Source organism: Hermetia illucens, chromosome 6 (genome assembly GCF_905115235.1).
Source record: "Hermetia illucens chromosome 6, iHerIll2.2.curated.20191125, whole genome shotgun sequence".
NCBI lineage: Eukaryota > Metazoa > Arthropoda > Insecta > Diptera > Stratiomyidae > Hermetia > Hermetia illucens.
In genome coordinates, this window is record NC_051854.1 from 71,895,808 (window position 1) to 71,920,028 (window position 24,221).

At 42.9% G+C, this 24,221-nt stretch overlaps 1 protein-coding gene across 1 annotated transcript; it reads right to left on the bottom strand.

The window, feature by feature from the left end:
- Positions 1–3,185: 3,185 nt before the first annotated feature.
- LOC119659504 (carbonic anhydrase 2-like) lies at positions 3,186–13,815 on the bottom strand. The gene is made up of 6 exons (XM_038067632.1): positions 13,668–13,815; positions 4,397–4,509; positions 4,241–4,331; positions 3,936–4,177; positions 3,685–3,835; positions 3,186–3,622 (listed from the first exon to the last, which is right to left on the bottom strand). Exons 1-6 carry the CDS (start codon positions 13,714–13,716, stop codon positions 3,423–3,425), a joined length of 846 nt encoding a protein of 281 aa, XP_037923560.1. The 5' UTR covers positions 13,717–13,815; the 3' UTR covers positions 3,186–3,422.
- Between the last annotated feature and the right edge of the window lie 10,406 nt (positions 13,816–24,221).

Genomic DNA, 24,221 nt, shown 5'->3' on the forward strand with positions numbered 1-24,221 from the left:
ATTGCCGTGGAGAAAACCGATCTCGGAAACGTTCAGCGGCAAAGGCGGACTACTATGTCCAAATTTCGAATGCAACACCAAAATTCTGTCGTGGATATTGGCGCTGCGGTACAAGATCACCACGTAGTTGACACGGAGATGAAGGGAAACTATGAGCCACTGGGCTGGAAAATGAAAATGACCAACTGGATAGGGTAGTTGTAGTTCACATAATATTGTCAGCTAGCGGTAACGCATCTAAATCCTTCATGGCTTCCCTAGATGTCCAGCGACTCTCACACACTCTGGTTCAAACCATGCAGTAATATACCATTTTGAAAACGCCTTGGATGTCGCAGAGATTTTCCCATTATGCTACCACCGGCCATCTCCAGCAAATCCGCCATATATTAGGATCTTCCGAGCCTACATGCTTGTACCCTATGAGCTGGGTTTTAAAAATATCCTCAAATTTTTCCGGCTGGTCGTAAGAGGCGGTTAAAAGGGACAGTTTATGGGCTAGTAGTCTGCAAATTTTGAAACTTTATTATCACTGAAACGTCAACAACGTCTCGGATAGGGACTGGTTTCGCGACTACGACCTTTGGCTATCGAAAACGGTCTAGGTTTGGTTTCTGGAATGTGCGCATGCTCCTCGATGACGGTAGCGAGGGTTCTCAAAACGTTTGCTTTTCCGACATGAGCGGCAAATCCGACAATATAAACTGGATATTCAGGTCCTAAGCGAAGTAAAATGAAAGGATTCTGGAGGGTACTGCTTTCCCTCTTACCGCAATAACGGCAATGTGTTTCTGTATTCTGGAAAACCAAGTGATAGTAGACGTGGATACGGCGTCGGGTTGCTTCTATCGGCTACCGCAGGGAGCGCTCTCTTGACCTTGTTCTGAAAAACTTCTGACTGCAAGGTGCAGGTTAAGGAGCATCACAATTGCACAGTACTATGCACCAATGCACACTTCCGAAATCATGGAGATGGATGCTTTCTAGCAGCAATTAAATATAATTCAGGGCACTATGACATTGTGATCATGATGAGTGATTTGAACGCGGATTTCTGCAACTTTCACAGCCTTGTAATTGGTACCATATTTTTCGAACACGGAGCCTGCCATAAGGTTAGTTTCAGTGACTGCCACTACACATAGCATTAGAGTACTGCTACAGCTTTTACGATCCAACTGTTGTTCGACAGGGGGAGATATCTTGCTGATCGGACGGCATATACACTGAGTAACCCAGCTAACTACAGAATCATAAAATCTGATCGATGAACGGAAGGGGTTGAAGGCTCTATTGACCACTGCGAATGAGACCGGCCGCGACGCGCTCGAACTCCGATATCAAGCGAAATTCACCCCCTCCCCTCCCTAAAGTTCAGCGTGGTGTGCGCTGTGGCAAAAGAGAATTTGTGTACGGAAATTTTGAGAATCCGAAAGCTTCCCCAGAGAATGGAAGAAGGGTGTGATCCTTAAGATTCCAAAGCAGGGGACCCGGTTTGAGTTTGACAATGGTAGCGGTGTCTGCGTGCTCCCTAAGGTCGTTGCAAATATAATAGCTAAAATAATCCCGGAATGCATTAAAGAAAATCTCGATAAGTTGATCGACAGAGAACACACTAGTTTCCGCCCGGGATCCTCCTTCATTGACCACTTCAAAACCGTACGGATCGTCTGAGATTAGTGCCCGGATTTTAGATCTTCGCTTCATATGTCCTTCGTCAATTTTGAAGAAGCTTTTGGTAGCATGATCAGGGAGTGTATATGGAGCACTCACACACACACCTAGGAGGGGCATTCCGGAGAAACTAATAACTATTATCAAAGTGACATATGATGACGCGAAATGTCAATTACTGCACTGAGGCAAAATTTCAGAGAATTTTGAGATCCAAAGCGGAATCCGCCAGGGTTGCATTTTGTCGCCAATATTATTTCTCCTTGTTATCGGTGACTTTCTTAATTTTTCCTTGCTCGATGGATGTGGAGACGTGCAACGGACGATGACATATTTCCTGAGACGCCACGTAATGGAATCCACTCTCCCAGGACTGAAGAAGAATGGAGAAGGAGTGGAGGGATCTCAGGAAACCGCGCAAGAAGTTGAAGTGCATTTCGAATAACCGCGAATGATGACGCGTAGGTTTGGTTGACACGCTATACCCTGGCACTTTGTACTGATATTAGGTAAAATCCGGTATCTGCCGAGATTATGACAAGTCGGAAATAATAATAATCGTTAGCGCGACAATCAAATTGGATCCTTCAAGTGTGTTAGAATACTTTATTTAAGATTAAGATTAGAAGACTACGTGGAATATGTTCTAATCTGGACAGCATTCCGCTTGTCGGTGATTATTATCGTGATTTAACTCAGGTATCCATTCATAGAGGAGTCGATTGGTATCCGACATATATCACGGTACGAATCCCTCTGTCACCAGTGTTATCAGTGGTATCATGTGCTATTCACGGGCAGGCTTTGATAGTGGCCCCCAAATATATATGCGTCCAAAGAGGATCGTGGACTAGGGGACTGAATTTTGAATAAACTTTTACGAAATACTACAGCACTTGGTTTTAGGAGCATTTCACTTCAGTCGACTCAAGTGGTAATCGTCCATATGTTTCCTTTAACAATACTCTCGAACGTCCAAGAGTTGTACAGTTACGTCTCTGTGGTCTTCTTAAGACACGGATTAATTTTGCAACCACAATCAGTGCCCCGTTTAGACAAGCACAACGGTATTAGTCTATACTGAGTGCATGGCTCAGTTTATTCATACTGGTGGATGCAGGACCTACCAAAATCTATAACCAAGTTGAACGCACATGAGACAGGAATTCCCCCGGTTACACGGTACCAGTATATACCTGGTAAGGTTTCGTAGCTTATTGTAACTTAAGGTGAGTCGCCGTGTAGCCCCGGGTCTGATCGCCCTGATTAGGCTTTTGAAGCATTCGCCTAATGCATCATTCCAACAGCCTAAAATGAATACATCGTATCCCGGCACCACCACGTTGAGGTTCTTCTCGGCCAGATGGCTTTATTCCGGACAAGGTGGTTGCTTCTCCGTCTTCCTCGCCGCCACCTCCCGTCACCAAAGAGTTACACAGAAAATTGTGGTTTAGGAACTTGTTTCAATGGACGTATTCTATTAAAATTCCATACACTAAATTTGCATTGTGGTTTGTTCTAGGCAGGCTTTAATTGTAAGCGGTCAACAATCTTCATCAATTGAATTTTTGGAAGCATTCCAATCAAGTCATATACAAGGAATATTCTATGTGTTGATTTGGTTTATTGAAGTATAAACTACATATTTTAATTTATCCAAGAGAAGGCACATGTGTTCTATAAATAGCTCAAGATATCTAAAATATTCAGTAACCATTTGGATATTTCCATTGATGGACGCATCTCTCCTATCCGCGCCATTTAGAACCGGATCGAACATAGACAGGACGTCCATTCAGTGGTTGGAGATGACGGTAGTTCCGAATTATTTTGCCATCTGTTCCAATTAATTGACGAAATTCATTTAGTTGCCGATGAGAGATATTCAGAATATTAGCGAATACTATCCAAGTGACGGTCTCGCTGCACGGTGGTGTTGTTAGTGAACCTGAGATAAAAAATGCAGCGGTCAAGATGAATTTTATTTTCCTTTAGAACCAAGCAAATTACCTTGATAGGTGTAAAATTTATTGATATTGAGAGACCCCAGAAGACCGCCTAAGGAACAGTGTGTACTAATGGTTGTTGTTGCGTTTTCGGCACGGATGTAACGTAGATAATTGGTCACTGAGTACAAATTTGGGTTGTCAACAGAAGAAACCTAGCCAAAAATTACACCACGTTAAAAGTTTAACAAAACCAAAGAAGTAAGCTCACTATTAGCTAATCCAAATGTTATTTTGATTTTGGCAGAAACTCACCTCAAAGAAAATCCCTAACACAAGTAGCCCATCCTGAAAATTGAGCGCTTGGGATTCACTGTATTTTACGTTTCTGTGCACGATATGCAGTTCCACGGGGTAGCTTTTGCCGTTTACTACATGTTCTGAACCTTTTTGATTTTTACCCCAATGGAAATGAAATCCCACAAACCGATAAAGGGAATTCAGAAATGCTAGATGTGGATATCTGGTGACATCTGTATTTAGTGAAGATACATCCGCTGAAATATACGATATGAGTAATTTGATTGTAACAAATACTGCTTCCTTTAATATTCCCTTACCTGTTTTACCGTCATTTTTCAAAATTACTGGAAACGGCAACGGCCAATCATATCCATATAGTTTTAAGCGTGGAATGAATGCTGGTATGACCTATGGTAGTAAATATTAAAATGGATATATTATTATATGTTGAAGGATATCGCTGAATAGCTTACACTTCCTGTATATATTTCTATTGGAGACTGCGATGATCCACCACACTGCGGAAAGTCTACTGCCCATCGTTTTTGTTCCGCCGTTGAATAGCCAAATTGACAATATGCTGAACCTGTAAAACATTGAATCCTGTACATACTCCAGTATGATAACTATGAAGAATATATGTTTACAAAGTAAGGTTAGAGTTTTGTACTGAAAAGGATTTATGAATGAGTAAAAAGGCGCAGAGATACATACAAATGTATATCTCACACTCACAACATATCAGTTTAGCCTCGTAAGCAAGATAACGGTAGTAAACAAGTTTTTGCCGCTTTTTCCATCCATTGTCAATGATAACGTCCGTTTAGAGGCAAATAGATATTGTATGTAGGTACAAGCAGCCCTTTTGAAGAGCCTACTTAGCTCTGTGGTGCGCCGTTTTGATGTCACAAACTCCAAAGACCGAAGAGAAGGACAAGCGAAGCAGAATTAAGTTGGCTCAGATTTTGAGAGGCAATCCGTAGCCTTCACGAAGGACGGCACTTCAGCAACAATAGTTCTTTGAAGCCCCTAAAAATTAATCACCTAGTGTCCGTAGACTGGCTTTAACTGGATCTGAGCAATTACAAAGGAATCGCCTTAGAGTTTCTCCCCAATTTCGACAATGTGAACTGTTAACTACGCCGAATTCCTCTTCTTCTTCAAATTTTTTCCCGGCAAGAACCATTGTCGATGCGTATTGATCAGTTGCGCAATATTCCTCGGCCAAAAGCCTGATCTGGATAGAGCCATAGTCGTCTTGACTTGCCTTTTTGTTCGTTCTCCACCGACTTCCATGTTCATTTGCAAGTTTGACAAATGCGTTCTCACCAGCGCCAATTACATGTCCATTCCATCAAAGACGTCTCTCTCGCAATTTTTACAACGATCGGTTCAACTCCGTATCGATCAGAGATATGCTCATTTCGAATGTGATCATGGCATGTTACACTACTGGCCCAACGCAACATCTTCGTCTCTATTATCACAAGGCGCCATGCATTGTCTTTAATAGTTAGCCAACACTCAGATTTATAGGGGACGACACTGCGGAAAATTTTGGATTTGAAACTCTCATTGATTCGCTGACAAAGGACGCCAGTTGTTGAACGCCGCTTCATCCACGTTCCGCTAATGCGTGAAGTAACTTCAGTTCTCCATTGGCTAATAGCATCGATCCGATATATTTCAATCGTTCAGTTCTAGTCGCTGCCATCAACAGTGATAGTCACGGTTTCGTTGTGATCAGTCTGAGTCTGTGTTGTATGAGGCGATCATTTCATTCTTGAACTAGTTGTTCGAGGTCAACTTTGCTATGAGACACTAGGAAAGCATTGCACGCTGCTTTTATTGGCTTTGAAAACATAAGCAAAAGGCTATGCATTCTGCGCTTGCGAGGCAAATATAGAAATATAGGCATGACTAACGCTCACGCCCTTACAGAGGAGACTGCAGGGTCGGAGATGAAAGTTAGACCATGTAGAAGGGTTAATATAGACTTGAGCCACTGTCTCGTTGGCATAGTGCTTGGGGCTCGAATAACAACACCGCCTAGAATTTTCTTTGATTGTGAGAGGGATGAAACACCTGCAGTCACAAGAGGTTGTGGTAGCATCGAAAAACGGTCTTCACAATCACCTGAAGATACGATCACAAACATACTGGGTTGGCCCCAGCCGCAAAAAAACCCGGAAAGGGTGGTTAGGCGATGAATGTAAGCTAGCAACGGAACGTTAGAACGCTGCATACCGATTAATGTTGCATTCTCAAAGACGCGGGCACGCACGGGAAATTATCACGAACTCCGTCGAGTGAGAAAGCGACTTCACAGGCAGAAAAAGAAAGCCTAGGAGAACTGAGTTTTGTGAACCCAAAAAATACAGGGAGTAACCTCCTATCTAGGGTCGAAAAGCACAACCGATAACAGCTACGATGATGAAATCCGCGCACGGTTATTATCAGCCAACAGAGCCTATTTCAGCTTACGAAAACTGTTCCGCTCGAAACGTCTCACCATAGGGTCAAAGCTCTTACTGTACAAGACTATGATCTTGCCAGTCCTCATGTATTCCTCGAAGACTTGGGTTCTTAGCAAGAAGAATTGTGAACTCTTGGCCGCGTTCGAGAGAATAATCCTCCGAAGAATTTTTGGCCCCCTACATGAGGATGGACAATTCCGTAGCCTACATAACGGCTCAATAGGTTATGGTAGGCGGGTCACTTAATCCGTATGGATGAGGATGATCCAGCCCCGAAAGTCTATAAAGGCAATATCCATGGTAGAAAAAGAAGACGAGGCAAACCCTGCCTAAGATGGAGCTATGGCGTAGGCCAGAACGCCAAACAGCTTTTAGGGATATCGAACTGGTGGACCTTGACGCAAAACCGGGATGTCTGGAGTTCCTTATTAAGGCAGGCTTAGGCCGGATACCGGTTGTTGCGCCGTTGATGATGATGATGAACCTCAACAAGTTAGCACGAGAAACCTTATACACTTCTATGCTCGTCCTGTCGATACAAAGGGGTACATATTGGAGCGATGGGATTAGTATTTTGAGGAACTGCTCAAGAATCAGAATATCGGCAAGTTTGTCCCCCCAAATGAAGACGACTGACAAATACTGCCACCACTAAGCATGGAAGAATCAATCAGTGCAATTCATCGCTCCCCAGAAAGTATATCACAACAACTCACTTAATGAGAGGAACTGGAAACCTGACTACGGCTGGCCTGTCGGTGACACTGTTGCCTAACTCTTCCAAAAAATAGGAGAGAAAGGCCCGGTAGAAGGAAACTTCAGCCGCAAAGGAGAAGGAATTACAGGTTTCCCTGTCAAAACCTGCTCCTCCGACTCTACCAGGAAAAGCGGAAGAAAAGAAAGCTGGTGATATGGATGCAACTGGTCTAATTCCGGTATGTGAACCTGGAAGGGCTGCCAGCCGACGACAGCAGCAGGCACTGTGAAAAAAGTTTCTTGGAAATGAGAACATGAACGTTGCTAGACCACCAAGTGTGGCGATATAAAGAAAAATCGGACGCAGAAAAGCAAAACTTTCGGCGGAGAGTGGGGACAAGCTAGTAACCCCGATGAGATCTACATTGAACGCAGCAGACTTTTCAGTTAGCGGCGGTTTTCATATTAGACTACACTTATGTCTACAAACATAAGAGTTAGGGAAATTAACTTGCAGCATGCCAAAGCTTCTTCCTATCTACTGGCGGGAAGGCTGGCAAAGTTGCAGGAGTTACATTTCTGTTAAAAGGGTTGTGGGGTCGTTTTAACAAGATCGGCCGTATTGGATCAGTCAAGTGGATTAGGATCTTCTTTGATGAGGGATCCTCGAGACCGAGGCCTATGTTGTAATGCCAAAATTGTAAGAGGTAACCATGCTGAGACAACTCTGTTACCAACACCTTGTTGGTTAATGGTAAGAAAAGAAGCATCACAGTTGCCCCTGTTTACTTACCCTATGATTCTTCGTATCCTCTGCCGACGCAAGAACTAAGGGATCTGGAAGTGTATGCAGAATCAAGGGTCCTTAAACTCTTAATAGGTTATGATGCGAAAGCTCAGCATATTTTTTGGGGCAGTAGCAAATGCAATTCTAGAGGAGAGAAGCTGTTTGATTTTATCCCTGCAACTTGTCTGGTGACCGCAAACGTAGTGAAGTGATCGATCTTACAACTGGCACTTTCAAGTTGTTACAGTTGATTAGACACTGACGAGTGCTAGATGAAGTCTCCTTCTTAGATCATCGTTATTTCCATTTTTTCGGTTGCTGGCGAACAGCCTGTAATACGAAGACGGAATCTTAGGAAAACGAATTGGACAAAGTTTATTGAACTTCTTAGCAATAAAGTGGAGTTCCCTAGGCGACTAAGGATTCCTTTGGCGATAGAAGATCAATTGGAAATTCGGAATCGCACACGTTTAGGATGCCTTCAATAGGCTTGTCCTATTTCTCGTGGCCAACGCTGCAAAACGGTTCCATCGTGGAACCGAAAACTGCAAAGACTCCGGAAATCAACCAGATGACTTCCAAATCGTGGTTCCAAAAGCAGTAAGGATGAAGACTGATTAAATTTTTGGAACTCACAGCGTGAATATAAGAGGCTCGTAAAACTTTCGAAACGAGACTAATTTAGAGCATACTGTGATGAATTGGAATGTGAAAGGAAGACTTCCAGGCTGTGCAGAGTCCTTAATAAGGATGAGTCGGCCAAATTGGATGTTCTTTGTAAATCAAGCGGAACTTTCACGAGCTGCAGAGTTGAGATCTCTTGGAAGTACACCACCCAGGAGAACAGGTCTCAGGAGCGGAAGGAAAGGAATTACTGTTTCAAGGGGAATTGAGACACTGCGAGAGCAGTTGTTACCAATGAAAAGGTGAGAGCTGCTATACTATCATTTGAACACTTCAAAGCACCTGGCATGGGTGGCATCTACCTAGCGATCATGAAAGACGGTATAGAGCACTTAGAGCAACTTCTAAGAAATATTTTTCTAGGAAGTATGCGGTTCTAGGATTCGCGCCTCCCTCTTGGAAGAAGGTGAAGGTAGTCTTCATACCTATACCTGTGAAGGATGACTAGTAAAATCCAAAGAACTTCCGCCAAAGCAGCTTAACATCATTTTCGCTAAAATCTTTGGAAAGACTGGCTGAACGTCATATTCGCGAGAAGGCGCTAAGGTCACACCCAATAAATGAAAACCAACATGCTGATTAACGTGGAAACTCCTGTGAGTCTGCTCTTCACTATTTGGTTTCAAAGATGGAGGACGCAACTCTGAAAGGCGAGTATGCGATGGGGATGTTCATGGGTGTTGAAACGGCCTTTGACTGTGCGCTTTTCCAAAAGCTATGTGATGCCGCCAGAGAGAATTGTGTTGATGAAATTTCAATTAAGTGGATTTCTGCTAATGCAGAGTTTGCTGTGTTCTGAAGTGGGTGTTGATCGCTACCTAACAACGGAAGTGACCTCTGTGGAGCACGTTGATCGACTCATTACTATGCGAACTAGAAAATCTACCAATACACGTACAAGGTTATATGGATGACGTGACTGGGCTAGTTGTTTGTCGAGATCTCGGAGCAGTGTATAAAAATACACAATGTAATTGGTGCCTCAGACATGGATTTTCAGTAAACCCAAATAAAACCACTATGGTATTATTTACAAAAAGGAGAAAAATGGATGGTCTTTGCCTTGCAGAGGTGAAGGGTACAAGCCTTCAACTCCCCGAAAAAGTGGAATCTCTGGAAGTTATTCTAGACAAGAACCATCTTTGGAACAAACTTGAAGAGATAAAGATGAAACGAGCTCTCACTGCTTGTTGGCTGTGTAGGCGGGCATTTTCCTGGGGGGTTTGAGTGCTTAGGGGCTTTGGTTCTCTTCCAACTCAAACACACACACAGAATTCATCGGCCTAATCGTAAGTTACTAGGGGTCGATGGAATTACAGTCGAACTTGGCCAGGGGACCAATTACACCAACGGGTTCATCAGCTTATGCTTAAGGTATGGGACAGCGAATCAATTCCTGGTGACTAGCAACAAGGAATTATCTGTCTCATATATAATAAAGGAGATATTTTGCAGTGCAGCAATTATAGAGGTATTACGTTGCTAAGCATCATCTATAAGATATTTTTTGGTGTCTTGTTAAATCGGGTAACCCTTTACGCGCAGAACATTATTGGGCGATGCTGGAAAAAGTGAGCGAAGACCCCAACCTCGCCGATATTTTGGTTGTTGAGCAGTTCATCGAAATAGTCCGCCCATTGCCCATTCTGTCGGAAATCACAGGAAGAGCATAGAAGGGTAAAAGGCTTCATCCTGCTGACTTGTTTATGGAACTTCGTATTGAATTACTGGCTGATGGTGGTGGTGATAAGTGCTAGACATTAACGTGAGCCTGGAGAATATAGTTACGGAGATGCTGAAGTAACAAAGAAGGAGGAAAACAAAAGGAGCATTAGGACAAATACCTGAAGGGAAATCTACTCCGCCAAATTATTTTTAAGGGGGTCATCCCGTGTGTCGGGTTGGTGAAATCGATTTTTTTACATGAGTTGTATCTATATATAGTGGAGAATATGTGGGCAAAGGGATTTTCTGAAATTCCGAGCCGTTCAGAAATTACAGTATTAAACAGGTAAGGAGTTTGCAGCCGCGACTAGAGTACTCGATAAGAAAGAACATCGAATCTTTCTGTTTTTACCTGTTAGGTTTTTACCTGAGCCTTATAAATTCGAACACAGGTACAGATATAAAAAGATGGAAAACTAATCAATTGTCTAAACTTATTTGCTGTTTGGAATAAAAAGGATAATCCAGTCTAGAGTGAGCACTGAAAGGCTTTCAAGCTATACCCAGTTATATTTTGTTGTAAGTATTGTGCTGTTTGTGTGTTCAGTGATTTTTTTAAATGGATCGTACGAAGGGAGATTGCTTTAACGTTCAACGTCATGCTCGTACTAAAAAACGAGTATTTCATGGGAATCGATACTTATCAGAGAAGAAAAAGGACCATCAACATCATCAAAGAAACTTTTAGCAAGCATGAACATAGATGTTCCAATTGCGACAAGTTTTGTATATTGCATATTGGATTTTGCTGGAGTTTTCACCGGTATTTCTGCGAATTTCTGCAAATAATAAAATATATGTAGTTGTAAAAAAAGAATGCGTAGGACATGTCGAGAAAAGAATGGGAACGCGGCTTAGAAATGCAAAGAAGAATCACAAAGGCATTGGTGGAAAAGGGGCTGGAAAACTTACTGATAAGGTTATTAACGACCTCACTACATTTTTTAGGGTAGCTATTCGTCGACACGTAAATTCGATAAAAGGAATGAAGCAAGAAATTTGGACAACTTTCTTCCATAAATGTTCTACCGACGAAAATCCTCAGCATCAAAATTGTCCAGCAGGCGAGGACAGTTGGTGCAAATGGCGTAAAGCGGAAGCTAAAGGAGAACTGGATAGTTTCCACCACGAGAAGGCACCTTTGACTGAAGAAGTTCAAACAGTTATTAAACCAATCTACGAAGATTTGTCACGAGATGATCTCTTGAATAGATGTTTAGGAGCAGAGATCCAGAATAACAATGAGTCGTTAAATGCATTGATCTGGACTGTCGCTCCTAAACACCTTCATTCTGGGGCCAAGGTCGTAGAAATAGTCACTTTTCTGGCTGTAATTATTTTCAATGAAGGATTTAATGGCATTCTCAAAATCCTAGTGACAATGGGATGTCAAGTTGGTCACATATGTCAGGTTTATGCCGACCGCCGTAATGAAGCGCGAATTTGGCGGTCCCAACGACGATCGACTGACCTCGCTTAAAGAGGCAGAATCGAAACCAGAGAGCAAAAATCGGCCTTACAAGACTTTTTTGAAGAAATGAAGGGTGCTGTCTATGGATTAGGTATAGCAGATTAATGGTGAGTTAAAAATTTACTGTTAATAATCACATTTAAATTTTCAAATGCGTTTTTCTCGAAACTGCATCTTGAAAATCGGCTGCCACCATAGCTCAAAATCTATCTAACCAAATTCTTTGAAATTTTCACGACTGCTTTAATACATATTTCTACGGTCCGCAAACTAGGATAATTGCAATCGGACGGGTCGTTTTTTTTATTCATAAAAAGACCGTAAAAAAACACCAAAATCCAAAAAATTAAGTTTAAAAGCCCATCCAAAAATTTACCTTTTAATATTTTCTAATTATCCTAGTTTGCGGACCGTGGAATATTGTTCACATTAAATGCCGTTAAGTTTTTTTCAACAGATGAACACAGCGCCCTCCAGCGTGGCAGTAGAAAAACACATTTTTTTGGAGGTGGGTGCATAAAGTGACACGTATTCCGAAAACTAGCTACGATATCAAGCTAAAAAATTTATTGACCCCCTTAAGTGCGTGCGAATCCTACACGCGCTCGATCTTACTCCGACGTTGGCGGGGCTGAGCTGCAACCGAGGTGTGTTTTTAAGATTTTTCAATGCGTGTATGAACAAGAAAAAATTCTGAAAACGTCTACAATCACGACATTATATTTATAATATCTTTTGCTGTAACACCCCTTTCAATATTATCTACAGATATGTTTTCGGACGTCGATGAGTTTGTATGAATCTACCTTTAGTCCATGATTATTTACTTGAATATTAAAAATAGAAAATTTTTGACAAAACTTCAAGCCTCGTTAAGTCATTAGTTAAATACTACAAACAACAAATATAATTTGTTGAAAATTAAAATAAGTATTGTCAGCAGTTTTGATCTTCATCATGGGAAGTGAGAAATAAACTGAATAGCCAAAGTACAACGTTGTGTTTTCGAAGTCAGTTTGAGCTAGGGAAGATTCAAGTCCAATAATGTAAGGATTATTGGGCTAAAACTAAAGCCAATAAATCCAGGATTATTGACAAAGCTATTTTGGCAGAAGGATCTGTACAGCATTCACAAAAAGTCTGTGCAAGTATTAAAGATTATTTTCCACATTTAACACTTTTCCCTGTATATCATCGCAAAAGTTGGTAAGAATACTTTTGCTAATCAAAAAATCTTAAACTAAACTATCAAACGATAATTCTAAAAAGATGACGAAAAAAAATGTGGAGCCTTTCGTAGCGATTATATGCACTTGAATTTTGAGAAATAAAAAATAATAATTTATCCTTTTATTGAAAATCCTTCACTTAAGATTTATTTCCTCCATTCACACCTTAACTTTGTTTTTTAAACTAATGGGGCGCAACGAAGGTTTCCACAAGGACAATCAACTCCAAAAGTCCATATAAGAGTTTTTAGGACGAAAACATGTTGGGAGATTATTGACGGTCTGTTTTAAGGGAAGCTGATCTTGAAAATTTGTCAATCGAATGAAATATTTATTAAATAAATTGCTGAAGATAGATGATTCCTAGAACGAATACGAAATAAATGAAGATAGTTTTAGAAGAAAGAAAAAGAAGAACCCCTTTAGGGAAGATGATATTGACGCTTTTAACAGATAGTATCAATTACTAAAGGATCTCCATGATGACTGTCTACACCAGGCACTTTCAGTTTAGTTCGCGGTAGAGAACACGATCATAAAAGGACTTACTTAATTAAAAATAATCACAAAACAATCTTAACAAACTTTGAATAGATAAAATACTTTGTGGTACACATCACTTGCACTGACCATGATTGAAACACAAACAGCCGTACCGATTGCAATCAAACTTACCTGCAAAGTAAATGAGCACTAAAAACACAAAATCTGGTAATGTGGGCATAGTTGATGCTGAAAATATATCTTTTCTTCTATTTGCAGTTTCTCAGTCTTAGAAAAGTCGAAAATGTAAGGCAGTAGTGATTAGAATTGACTAAGCCTTGGCCCGAGATCATGCGAATATTTATATTCAATTTTTTCCGCCATTTCTGCTATTTCATAAATCATTTGCTTGCCGCCTATGGACAAGTCACTTGGATCACACAACGCCGGTTAAAATTTGTGAAAACTTTCGTATCTTTATACGCACATTCATATGCCACTTGCCTCATTAGACTGGATCTGAATTAAACACTTCAGTTTTTTATTCGAAACGGGATAAATGAACAATATTCGTACTCACTGATATATGATACATAACTACTCGCTAAGATTAACATTAACATATGAATCTGCATAATCTGATTCAAAATTAAAATAAAAGATACATTTAAGAAATTGGTGAAATGATAACGTTTTAATAAGTATGGAAGACAAAGAATATGTTACGAGCGCAAATTAAGTGTGAAATGCTTATGATAAATTGGAAGCAGGACCGTTTGGAACTCTAATTTGTTAGAATTTAGATAATAGGCGACTGTATATATTACACATACTGGTTTACTGTTAAGTAGGTGAAATTCATGTTGTTTAAATGTAAAGGCTGTTAAAAATCATGTTTCTATGGTATTCATGAATAATACAAATTGTCGAGATTCTAACGTAAATAATGTAAAAGTGTTTCTTGGATTCATTCGATAAAAGTACACATAACTCGTTGTTGGCAATAGCCCAGTCTATGGACGAGATTATCGACTAATATTTAGAAAATTGGTCCCGATAATGATTTGCAAGCCCACAGTCTGGAAACGTTGAATGGTAGCATAGTTTCCGCCCTTGCAAACTATAATAACAATGAAAATGATAAATGATAATTTTATTTGCATTTTAAATTTATTCTACTTTCTTCTTCATCAGAGGCGGGCTCGGCCCATCTTGATCGGAGAAAGGCTTGATCTGGATTATATTACCATATCATCGAATACTCCTCTCCACGATGTATGGTGTCGAAGCACTTTATTGACTTAATCTAATTCCTTCTTAGCATGCCTAGTGACCTTCCAGTTTTCGAATGCGATGCACTCATGAATTTTTGTCCTTTTTCATGGGATTCAACTATTTTGAGAAGAAATCCAACAGTTGGCATCACCATCGGCTAAGGAGCAGCGTCTACTGCAATATCTGAAGCATCGACAAACACGGCTAGGGGTACATCTTTGGCCGTCTTTGCCAGCGGAAAGCTCGCGATCGTTTGCACCTTGTCTGGGCGGGGTTGTATGCCATCAGGGGTGATGGAAAATCTCAGAAACTTAATATGCTGCTGGAGAAATCTGCATATTTCGGCTATAAAAATTGGACTATTGGGAAGGAGACTCTAGCAGCCGCGTCGCAGCGTCAGGAGCAGCATTTCATTTGCCTTTTTCAGGGTCAGTTTGACCAAATAATGCACTCTATCATGTGTAATAATCCCTTTAGCTTGACGTTTTTCTCTACCCCTTTAATTGTCCCCATTTATCCTTTTTTTATACAATTCCCATCCTGTCTTCAATTTTCTTCTGTGTACGTTGCTGTCAGCACAGAGCCAGTATGAACTTCGAAGTTCAAGGCCAGACTTACCGGGACCGAGGCCGGTTTACCGATGACAACTGATGAGCTGGTATACGCTGGTTCGGCAATAGTTACCCTTGAAGTGACGTTCGGCTGGTGAAAAGGTTCTCGAAGAGTGAAGTTTGAAAGCAATTATGATTGTCTTTGCCTTCTGCTTTCTATCGGGTTATTTTTAAGGTTTTAGTCGTGTGTGGTATCAAATGAAACGTTTCAATTAGCACTTTCTGAATATATTAATTTTGACGTGAATCGCAAAATGCGGGAGTAAGATGTCAAAATGTACACACTTCAAGTGAGACAGGACTCATTTTTGGAAACTGCCCAACCCAAAATTCCGAGAAAAATCAGGAAGGTGCGCTTAGATGAAATCTAGGCCTCAAAATATTTTCGGATATCTGTTCAAATAAACTTACGAATAGTATATTACCCACTTGCAGAAATTGACTGAAAACGAGAATAATTGATATTCGGGTGAAATATTAAAATTCCATTCATGAGGAATCTAGTTCTGCCCAGCCTTTTTTAAAATCGGTTTACTGTCTATCTGGCTGTTTGTTCGTCTCCCTGTCTGTCTGTACGTTACACGCATTTTTCTCGGAGATGGTTAAGGCGATTGACACCAAATTTGCTGGAAAGATGGGAACTGTGAACGCATATAGTGAGTTACGTCCGTTTACGTTGAATTTAGGAGGGATCCCCATACATGCAGAAACCGGTGTTAGTTTTGACATTTGTTAGCAAGATGGGGGGTGCCGGGGGTTGAAAGTGATTATTTCTTTAGCGGAGCCATTCTTAGAAACTACCCAACCGAAAAATCTGAAAAAAATCAAGAGGCGGCTACTTTACGGTGCCTAGGCTCCGAAATACCTTACATACCGATATCTGTTAAAATAAAATTAATAATAGTGCATTACTATAATTTTTAGTAATTGGCCCTTAAGTTTATCCTAGAATCATGAATTTGGTGTAAATCGCACTATTAATTACAAAGTTATAGTAGGTCAAACCTGTTGCTTCTTTGCAAATTTAAGACTTTAAATTTCAATGTTACTTGAAATGGATATTTACACATAATGTATGCATATATTACTTGCCGCGCATTAATGGGGCAAATGTACACTCAAATCTCTTTATAAAAAAAAATACACAAAACTTTTCGTACCTAAAGCGTCTTTTTCCCGCTTTCCCGACTTGTTTTTAAAATAAGTGTGCTGCTGACTTTCTTTGCACACGGAAAATGAATTGAGAATCTTGAGGTTTTCTGCAAGAATTCCACTGTGGTCAGTCGTTGGGGGGTGATAACAGTTCAGATAAAATAACTTTGCTTATTTCAAAGATCCGTGAAGAATACCCAGATAGAATAATATTAATAATTAACTCGCCGTAGCCGGTCCCAAGCCCGGCTGTGAAAGGAGGAAGAATGGATAGCTTCAATTTGAATGGCTTTACGCCACCGCAGCGTCTCAGGGGGTAGATGAGGAAAGTGCAGGAAGTTTGCAATCTTGCAGATTACTCACTATGGAAGCTATACCAATATCTGGCAGCTAGGGATAAAATGCAACACCAAAAATGAGAAGAAGAAGAAATTTGTCCGGTACGGATAACAGGCGGGAGTAGTCTGACTTGGTGACTGGGTCAGGCTCCCGTAATGGAAAGCACGGCGCCGAAACCGCTAGTCGTGGGGCGGTTCGATGTCTAGGCGTCACGACGAGCAGGAGCATAGCTCCGCTCACCGCAGCTGTCTCGCCACAATCTGTCAGCAGGTTCGCGTAAGCAGCGGATGAAATGGACTGAGGAAATGAACCTCTTCATTATCCGCTCCTACTACGAAATAACGACGGAGGCGGGTGCAACATCTTACCGCCCCTTGTTGTATCAGAGATTCGTCGAGCGTTTCCCGGAATTCGCGCACGTGACTGTGCAGCGAGGTGCAGACCAGTACCGCTTTATTACTCGCAACGACACAATCCCGACCACCATCAGGTGGTCGACTTGAGAACATCGGGGAGACTGTTGGCCGAAAGTCGATGGAGGCACAGGCGGCGGCATCAACAACACCACGCCGCACTGCAGGCAACAGTTTCAGTACTCGCCGAAGCACTCTTCTCCACCGTCCAGCTGAGGTTTCCGCTGAGGTTCGGGACGAATTTCAAAGAGCGTGTATAGAATTCTCGGATATGGATCCTATGCAGAAACCAGGTATTCCCAGGCTCTATGCATCTCCAGCAACTCCGAGAATTCAATCTCAAATCAATGATGAGATTGCATCTCGCCTGTGTGCTGATATGGCGCTGCTGCAGCTACAATCACTTGTGTATTGTGGTACAGTTACGGATATCAGATTCGACGGTCAGAAGATTCGCTTTCGTGTTATTGGTTTGAGTGACCAAAGAGATCCACCATGGAAAATTCGTCTGGAACGTCGGCGAGACTCACTAAGGTAGGACATTGCTAGACTGATTCAGATTAGCTCTGGCAATGCCAGCAGATGGTGAGAAAAAAAATGCAGAGGGTTGACCGTAACTATGCCATCCCCAGTGAGACACCTGTAGTTGATATTCTGGACACATTAAATCAGAAACTTTCTGTCATATGCAGTCGGTTACAACGGTATGGCGAAAGTCTTTGCAGACGTGTCCAGAATGCAACATACGTCAGGAATCAGCGGATCTTTCTCAGATCTCTCAACGAATCCCAACAGAGCATCCGGACAGTACAGTTTTCGGTGACGGAAGCGCAAGAGTAGTGGGGTGGACTTTGAAGGTTATCCCCCGCCCCCCCAGCATGCTTACCAGATTGAGTCGATGTTTCCAAAGAGGAAGTTCGACAGCTGGAAGAACTGGAGGGGCCCGGGTATAAGAAATTTACCAGCATACACAGTCGGTTGGCACGCAGTATAAATAAGGTCATGAGTCGGCCGGGGAATTTCCACCCTTCCTCACTGCGGGGATTACCTACCTCATCCCTAAGAAGGATACGGTGCAGGACCCCGCAGACACAAGACCGATTACTTGCTTACCAACCTTCTACAAATTCATCACGTCCATTATTAGTGGAAGGGTCAATGCGCACCTCGAGACCAACAACATTCCGTCCGAGGAGAAGAAGAGCTGCCGAGATGTGTCAAGGCGTTGCAAAGAGCCACTCATTATCGACTTTGTAGTTATAGGGCAAGCAACTAGAGGCCAAAGAACCTCTTTAGTTGCTATATCGATTATGCCAAGGCTTTTGATAGCATTCCGCATACCTGGCTAATCGATATCTTACGTCTGTGTCAAGTCTTTGGCGACAGTCATGGAAGGGTGGCATACCACCTTATCAGTGCGTTCACCTGAGGGTGCTAATACCTTAGAGTTCATCCATATACGGAGGAGCATCTTCCAGCTGGATTCTTTGAGTCCTCTTTGGTTTTGTATGGCACTGAACCACCTTTCATGGCTACTGAATGAAGTAAGAGGGCATGGTTTTCGAATAAAGTATGGCCTACGTGCTAAGTGTGAACTGACACACTTGATGTACTTAGTTGACATGAAGCTTTTTGCTAGTACTGACGACAATCTTAAAAGTCTGTTGCGAATAATAGACATGTTCAGCCGTGATATTCGGATGGAGTTTGGATTAAACAAGTGTCGAATCCAAGCCATCCGCAAAGTTCATCACGAGATGCATGCGGACATAGCATTGGTGACCTCCACATCAAGGCTATGACCCAGACAGACTTCTACAAGTACCAAGGAACCCATACTCGAGTTGGTAATCTGAAAGATGCTCTGCTGTCCGAATTTCTGCGACTTGTAAAACTGGTGCTGAATTCGCATCTCTTAGGGAAGAACAAGATAAGCGCGCTGAATATATTCGATACCCCTTCACTGGCTTATGTATTCGGAATATTGCTGTGGACGAAGACCGATCTGGAAAACGTCCAGCGGCTGATACGGACAACTATGTCCAAATTCCGAATGCATCATCCAAAGTTTGCCGTGGAGTGGATGAACCTGCTTCGTGACATCGGAGGTAGGGGCGTGGTTGAAGTAGCGGCACAACATCATCGTTAAGTCAACTCGCTGCACGCTTATTTTTACTGAAAAGAGCAGCCGAGTGCTTCGCATGAGGCTGTCTGTAAGGAAGACTATGGGCTGACTCCACTTAACTTCTAGGATCAATCTTTCAATCCTTTGAGTGGCATGAAGTCGAACCAAGAGCGGATCGATGAATGGAAGTCGAATTCAATGCACAGTAAACACGTGCATTGTCCTTGGCAGCCATTCGTCGATTTGAAAGAAAGGATGGAGAATGACCAGTGCAGAATGTGTGGTTGGGCCTTAGAGACGCTGGACCATCTCATTTCTGTCTGTACTATTATGATACCAGTGCAATACATTACCAGGCATAATGCTGTATGTAAAGTAATCCATCAAAACCTTGCATACAAGCATGGTGATCACGGAATATGTCGGTTTACCGATATGAGCCACAAACAATACTTGATAGTTCTGCTTACAGCACGTATTGGGACCGGCAGATTCTGACTGATTGCCATATTCCACATTGTAAGCCAGACGTACTGTTAGTTGACAAGACAGGTCGTTCCGCGTATAATATTGGTGTTGCTATCCCTCATATCAGCAATATCGAATGGAAATACGTGGCAAGGTGAACTATGAGCCAATGGCTCGGGAAATAAAAAAAATTGTCGTCTCGAGCCGGTGGTTGTAGTTCCCATAATATTGTCAGCCACAGGCCCTGGGACTTTCGCCCAGTCTGATTCCAACTATGCAGAAGTACACCATTCTGCATACGTGCTCGATGTTGCGGGGAGTTTTCAACGGATTCTCCCATTGACCTACAACCCGCCACTACCACCAGCGCCCTTTTGTTTTTTGAGTAGGTAGGATGGTCCGAGCCTAAATTCTTGGCACCTAGTGCTAGTATTAGGTAAAATCCGGCGTATGCCAAGATTGTAACAACTCGGAAATAGTAATAACCGTTGGCGTAGCAATCCATATTGGATTGGGGCCTTGAAATGTTTTACAGCACTTCATTCAAGACTGCAACGGTACACTACAGTACACTGTAGGAGGAAATGTGGTCAGCCATGCGTCCGCCCGAGGTTATTACCCTGATTTGAGTCAGGTACCCATTTACAGCTGAGTCGACTGGTATGCGGAATCCAATCACGATAACAAATTCCTCCGCCATCCGGGAGATTGCGACTTTCCGCTACGATAACCCAACGCTCTAATCACTTGAGCCATCTGGGCAAAACTTCCTACCATATTTAGTTAGTTAGTTTAGTTAACTGGGGGGAGCCGCAGCCCCGAGCACTCAGGCCATTATTAGGCCCATTGTACTATCCCCGTAGTTGCCTATTCAATGGCTTCCCGCCTACGGTGTTCGCAGGCTTTAGCGAATCTGAGAACATTCTCCAGAGGCAGAGAGTGTGCAGATTCTTCATTGAAGAAAACCTCGCCAAGGTGTCTTCGTCTGAGATCCGAGGATGCCGGGCAGCTGCATAAAAAGTGCAGGGCCGTCTCCTCTTCCTCCTCACATTGGCTGCACACAGCCGAAACCACTACCCCAATCTTTTCCATATGGTAGTTTAAGGGGCAATGTCCCGTCAAAAGCCATACTAGGGTTTTCATGTCCGACTTCTTAAGAGACAACAAAAATGCGCTCTAGTGGCTCTAGGCTCCTTCACAAGGATTTTCGCTTGCCGGCAAGAGTCCAAATTTTTCCACTCGGTTGCGTGAATCCTTGCAATTTCACTCTTCAGAGTAGACTTGACAGTAGATGGTCGGATTCCAAGAGCTGATTCTGGCCCCACCATTGTGGATCCAGACCCTCGGCGAGCTAGTCTGTCAGCCTCCTCATTGCCGGCGATGTTAGAGTGCCCCGGCACCCACATCAGGAATGTCTCGTTCAGTCGGCCAAGTTTCAGCAGCACCTGATGACAACTCCACACCAACTTGCTTGATATGTTATTGCCACTTAGCGCTGATAATGCCCCCCGACTGTCGGAACAGATTCGAATGGTGCGACCCCTCCATTTTTGTCGCAGACATTGTTCTGCTGCCAATGAAATGGCATATATCTCCGCCTGGAATATGGTAGTCATTTTTCCGAGAGGTCGGGCCAGTTCTATAATCGGATTCTCCGAGAACACCCCTGCACCTGATCCATCCTCCATGACCGACCCGTCGGTGAAGATTATTAGGTCTGTAATCTGAAAAGACTCATGGCCACTTGTCGACCATTCTTCTCTTTCGGTGATTACGACAGTATATGTCTTTCCAAAGACGAATCTGGAAACCATATGATCGGTCGGCATCAGGGCTACCGGATGTTTTTCAATGAATTTCCAGATAGACGCATGCCCGTTGGATTGGCCGCCTTTCCACGCCCCAATGGTATTGAGCCTATATGTGTCGTTGGCCGCTTTCCGTTTCACCTCCAAGTGAATTGGGGGTAAATTTAGGATAGCTTCAAGTGCCGCAGTCGGCGTAGTACTCATTGCTCCAGTAATACTTAGGCAACCAAGTCTCTGAATCTGCGTTAGCAGCTTCCTGCTGTTAGCAAAGTTCAGTCTTGGCCACCAGACGATGCATGCATACATCAAAATGGGTTTTATTATGGATGTATACATCCAGTGTATCCGTTTAGGTGAAAGTCCCCAGGTCTTACCTATCGCATTCCTACAGCACCAGAGCAATCTGCAGGATTTCCGATATTGTTCCTGGATACGATGCTTCCACGTTAACTTGGAGTCGAAATGTACTCCTAAGTACTTGACTGTTTGCGCCAGCTGGATTTCCGCCCCTGCTAAGGTGGGTAGCGTATAGCTACCCCACCTGACGTTCCTAGTGAACATAACTAGTCCAGTCTTCCTAGCGTTCACCGTGAGTCCATTGCGGAAGCACCAGCTGTGGATTACATGCAGAGTTGCATTCAAGCGGTCACATACTGTGTCCGCAAACTTGCCGGTAATTATTACGGCTAGGTCGTACGCAAATGCTTGCGCGAAGACCTTTTTGTCCTCCAGGAGCCACAGCAGAGTATCCATTACCAAGAGCTATAACAGTGGAGAGAGAACCCCTCCCTGTGGGCAGCCCCTGAGACATCCTGCTTCAATAGACTTCTGGCCGACCGATATGTGGATTTTTCTCCATTCTAGCATGTGAAGGATCCAACTGATTAGCAGCGGCTCGATTCCATGCTGTCTTGCCGCATCACAAATTGCCGCGAATGAGGCATAATTGAAGGCACCTTCGATGTCCATGAATGCGCCTAAGGCGTATTCTTTTTCGCCGTAAGTTCATGGAGTGCTGTCTCCGTGGATTTGCCTTTCTGGTAGGCGTGTTGCCTATGGTAAAGTGGCCACTTAGGAATGTGTGTGTCCCTTATGAACCGATCTACTAGTCTTTCTAGTCCTTTTAGCAGAAAGGACGTTAGGCTGATCGGTCGAAAGCTTTTTGCGTCTGTGTAGGTGGGTTTTCCTGGTTTAGGAATGAACAGCACCTTCACATCACGCCATTTAATTGGAATATAAGCGTGTGCTAGGCATGCGCGATATATATTCCGAATATGTAGACCCATGGCATCCATTCCTTCTATTACTAGTGCAGGGATGATGCCATCCGGACCTGCAGACTTGTATCTATGGAACGAGTTAAATGCCCATTTCACTCGCTCCAGTGATACTACTTTGCATGCCAGATTCCAGTCTCTCGGTTGAGGGCTGTATCCACCTGTTGGCCCCGAGATTAGATTTTGGATGCTGCCTGGGAAGTGTACTTCAAGCAAATGATTTGCCGTTTCTTCATCGCTTTCTGTGTACTTCCCATTCTGTAAACGTAAATAACCCAGTTTCTGGCTACGTTCTTTAACCAGAATCCGCTTCAGCTTTGAGGTTGCCTCAAGAGAGTTAGTCTCTTCGCAAAAGCGTCTCCAAGATGATCGTTTGGCCGATCTTATGCTCTTCTTTAGAGCCTTCTGTGCCTCTTTATAGCGATTCCAGCTAGTGCTTGATTCACCCTTCAGAGCACGATTGAGGAGCATCCTTGTCGTTCTCCTCTGTTTTGCCAAATCCGAGTTCCACCATGGTGTTTTACCCTTCTTTGGCATCTTGAGTGGACAGCTTTCTTCGAAAGCTTCTCTCATGCTAGTTGTGATCATCTGGGTTGTCTTCTCAATTCCAGTAATGGATTTGATGCGCTTCCCAGGGATCGTGATTCGGGCGCTCAATTCAGTTTGATACATTACCCAATCTGTCTTCCTCGGATTCCGAAATGGAGTGGGTGGAGGTGGATCCATGCCCATAACGAAATCAATGCGTCTGTGATCCGAGAGTGTGATATCGTTTCATACTCTCCACTCTCCGATCAGAGCCGCGATGTCAGGAGATGCCACCGTGATGTCGGTGACCTCTCGCCTGACCACGTTGAAGAAAGTGGGTTCATTACCCACATTTAGGATCTGCAAATCGGTTCCTGCTAGATACTCCAGTAGTCTCGATCCTCTTGCATTGATGTTCGAACTTCCCCAGCATATGTGGTGAGCGTTGACATCACATCCTGCTATTACCCCCATGCCTCTACTTTTGGCATATTGGATAGCTCTGATGAATGTTCCACTGGGAACGTCTTCTGCGTCGTAGGGGAAATATGCAGAGCACCATAGTATCTCTTTATCTCCCTGTTGACTTTTTACGGTTAGTTTAGCCGATGTGGTGTCGCCATCACATAGGTCGTTAACCGTCGTTCCTACCATGCTTCTCGAAAATCATTTTCTGAGGAGATATGCCATAAACGGACCTAGAGTTGCAGAAAATACTACAAATGTTCAACTAGAATCAGGTTTACCGAT

Excerpts from the sequence above, each read along its gene's own strand:
- LOC119659504 (XM_038067632.1), bottom strand. The coding sequence starts at position 13,716 with ATGCCCACATTACCAGATTTTGTGTTTTTAGTGCTCATTTACTTTGCA. Across the intron at positions 4,510-13,667 it reads AGTGCTCATTTACTTTGCAG|GTTCAGCATATTGTCAATTT; the intron begins GTAAGTTTGATT and ends AATGTTTTACAG. Across the intron at positions 4,332-4,396 it reads TAGAAATATATACAGGAAGT|GTCATACCAGCATTCATTCC; the intron begins GTAAGCTATTCA and ends TTACTACCATAG.